The sequence below is a fragment of the Austrofundulus limnaeus genome, unplaced genomic scaffold (genome assembly GCF_001266775.1).
Source record: "Austrofundulus limnaeus strain Quisiro unplaced genomic scaffold, Austrofundulus_limnaeus-1.0 Scaffold58, whole genome shotgun sequence".
NCBI lineage: Eukaryota > Metazoa > Chordata > Actinopteri > Cyprinodontiformes > Rivulidae > Austrofundulus > Austrofundulus limnaeus.
This window is the reverse complement of record NW_013952460.1, coordinates 1,050,202-1,053,729: the sequence shown is the minus strand read 5'-3', so window position 1 is coordinate 1,053,729 and position 3,528 is coordinate 1,050,202. Positions and strand designations below refer to the sequence as shown.

General features: G+C 45.2%; 1 protein-coding gene across 6 annotated transcripts in view; it reads left to right on the top strand.

Moving 5' to 3' along the window:
* The window catches only part of foxp1b (forkhead box P1b), a 230,273-nt gene that overhangs the window by 186,916 nt on the left and 39,829 nt on the right, over positions 1–3,528 (top strand). For 5 of the 6 annotated variants that reach the window (XM_014009469.1, XM_014009467.1, XM_014009468.1 and 2 more), the window contains 2 exons: positions 1,113–1,250; positions 1,498–1,596. In XM_014009469.1, the coding sequence (XP_013864923.1) occupies positions 1,113–1,250; positions 1,498–1,596 (237 nt within the window). The remainder of the gene's footprint in view (positions 1–1,112; positions 1,251–1,497; positions 1,597–3,528) is intronic. The other variant, XM_014009470.1, reaches the window with a different exon arrangement.

Genomic DNA, 3,528 nt, shown 5'->3' with positions numbered 1-3,528 from the left:
CCCCCACCCCGAAAAAAAAAAACTAGTTACCGGACAAGATCTTACAGCTAAATTACATTCAGAAAAGCATGAAAAATTCAAAGGGTTGTCATTAGCTGTGAGAGCCTCAGTTCTGAGCATGYTGGTGAAGATGGACTGTCACCAGTTATGTCTCTTCGATCAGCTGCTGACTGCCGCATCAAACACACTACATTTTAAAACTCGTGTCCTTTGTGKTTTTCTTTTCTYTTTTAAATAAACACACAAAAGAAGCACTGACACAAGTTAACAGCAGCATCTTGCACATCTGAGTTGCAGTTTGTCACCCAAACGCCAGCGAAAGGAGCTTTTAATGGTGTTTCACATCATCTCAGTGAGTGGCAGCATCCAGACACACTCCGACTCCCTGATGTCGCCGGAGCAATTAAAGCGCTCTGACAACTGCGGGCCCCTTTCAATGTCACAACAAATCACTTGTTTGGAGGAGTCGTGCACTCACACCTTTCTTGTGAGAGTTAGTTAGAGGCCTGCGTGTGCTCCTCCACCGTGGCTCCTCCTCCTCCAGGCTCTCCATCTCGTCAGAATAACAGATCGCTGCTGACAGCGTCTCTAATGAGACACTCTTATAGGACATGACGCATGTGTGCGATGAGTGAACCGCAGCGTTTTTCAGGCAGTCTTTCATGTCCTCAGGTGTGACATGTTTGCTGCGTTGTACAAACAACAAACTCGGAGGAGATTTTACAGCCGATCAGAACAAATAAGTTTGGGAGTTTTGGTGCAGTAATATGAAAGACGTTTTTAATAAACACAAACATCACATACCCTCTGGACTAATCTGATGCTGACTGTTTTGTATTGTTTACCTCCATTCACTCTGGAAAAATTAAAATATGCCATGCTTACTTATTAGATTTGTCACATTTATTATTAATTATATACSCTAATGTGTATCATGCTTTATAATTACATTTCTGTTTACCTTTTTCCAGCCCAGGTTTAATATAAGGATATAGTTGCTCAAGTTTTTTTTCAACTTTTGCTGTTAATTTTTTTTTCTTTGTATGAGTTGTTTGTATGTAGTTGCTGTTCTGCAGTGTGACAGCTCTGTTTTGTTGTAAATGTTTGTGCAGGTTCCAGTGTCAGTGGCTATGATGACACCTCAAGTGATAACTCCGCAACAAATGCAGCAGATTCTTCAGCAGCAGGTCCTGAGCCCTCAGCAGCTCCAGGTGCTTCTCCAGCAGCAACAGGCCCTCATGTTACAGCAGGTAATGTGCGACATCAACAGTGTGAACGCTGTGTGTTTCAAACCTGAATATCGTGTTTCAAACCAGCTGAAAATCCTCTCAGATAAATGTACTTTGAACTGCTGCTGCCGCTCTCTCGCCCTTGTTTTTAAGCCTAAGAAACAACTTGCATGAAGGTGTTGGAAACGCTCGCCRAACTCGCCGCTGACTTTCCCTCGGCCGTCAAAAAGCTCCAGCTCATTTGTCACCTTCTTGTCGTTTTCTGCAGCAGCAACTTCAAGAGTTCTACAAGAAGCAGCAGGAAACGCTCCACCTCCAGCTCCTCCAGCAGCAGCAGCAACATGCAGGCAGCAAGCAGAGCAAAGAGGTAGGCTGACATCACTGCGACCGCCCGCCTGCCATTTCCAAACGTTGGGCAGACAGAGCATGGAAGGCATGTGTGCTCCCTCCCTCAGCTCCATCTGCTTCCAGACTGTGGTTAAAGCAGTGTGTGTGTGTGTGTGTGGGGGGGGGGGGGGGGGGGGAATCAAGTGCGTTCATGCTTCTGATTAGCATGTCAGACTTGCTAGCTAAATGTTAACAACTGACTGATTCTGTGTAAGAATACGGATCCTTTTTTTTCTAGACCTGCCTCCAAGTTAAGTGTGTCATATTTTACTAACCCTCTGACTCATTGTATTGTTTTGTTTTTTTTAACAAACAAGTGTTTAAAGAAATGATGACTCCTGTGTGAGTTGTGTGCAGGACTTAATGAAAGGCAAAAACACCAAGCTTATAAATCTGAGAGGCTTTTCTTGGTAATTAACATGGAAATAGCAGAGGAAGAGAAGGCATGTAATTGTGAGATATCAAGAATGAAAACGCTTCCAGCTTTGCCTGATTTTTTTTTTTACCATTTTTTTTCTTGATTTTTCTCCTCGACTCCCCCGTAGCGCAGCGGAGCTTGCTCATAGGCAGCAGCTTAATGCGTGTTAATGACAGGCGGATACAGGCATCACTGTGGACAAAGCAAATTATTACTGCACGACCAGAAGAAGTTCAAAGACAATCTGGGAATTCTCGCTCTCGTCCCCGTTGAGTTCCATGTTTGGAGAGCAAAGAAGGGCACAGAAAATTAAGCCCAGCGTTGAAAGCGAGACGCGCACTCCTCACGCTCGGCGCTCGCGCACGTGCTGTCGAAGCGCCCGACTTCAAAGTTGGAGCTCCCTAATTAATGAACTGCGGGCTTCAGTTTGGACAAGTTGTGGCGTGATGCTCCCATAAATCAACGTGACAGCGGAGCTCCTCGGCCTCAGATAAGGCCCGTCACCGAGTCGCATCTGATGTAAACAGGCGGAGGAGCAAGGGGAGGAAAAAGAGGAGGGAGGAGAGGGGAGCGGGGGAGAAGACAAGGAGGTGCAATTGATCAGTTGAATGGAGCACGAGAATAAAAGGAGAGGGGAAAAAAACACTTTTTAAACATATTATGTATGATCACAGGAAATAGATGCAGCCTCAAGAGGCTCTCCCCCTTTGCCGCTGTTTTCTTTCTCTTACCATCGCTCGCGCTCTTTTTTTTTTCTCTCTCCCGTTTCCAGCAGCCATCAAAAGACAGAATAAGAATGATGCAGTGACTCCCCTGTGGCTGCCAGACAATAACCCCCTGTTGTTGCTTTGTGCCTCTTTTATTTTAAAGACATCAAAATTTAGTTTTTCAAAGATCTTTAACTTTATATTTGAAGCCTGACAATAAAGGCCTGCCACTGCCACTCATTATCATTTGTCAGGGACTGTATTTTTCTCTCCCTTGTGCCACTTCTTGTTAACCTCTTATTTGGTCTGTTGGGTCTGGGGTTTTTTAATGTGTCTGCATGCTGCGAGCGCACAGGAGCTGCTGTCAGCTGATGGGACTACGAGAAAAAAAAAACAGGGAAGGGGAGAGGGTGAAATTCATTTTGCCGTGCTGGGTTTTCTTTCTTCTTTTTCTCTGAAAAGCCACCCTCTATTTATTTAGCGTTTTGATGAAAGACATTGTTCCTTGTGATCTCCCACCCCCGTAGCACTGTTATCTTTATCTGAGGCTGTCAGGGAGGAGCTGAGGAACAAAGAACTACTAAAGGCACGAGAAACTTCTCTTGTATTGACGTGAAGAGAGAGAGAGAGAGAAAAGAAGAAGCACCCGTCTTTCATAAAAAAGGAACGATCAGGGAAGATCCCCGACCACCTGCTTCACGACTTTCCCCAGAACCTGTGCCTTCTAGCTCGTCTTCACTTTCACCGGATCACACACACACACACACACACACACACACACACACAC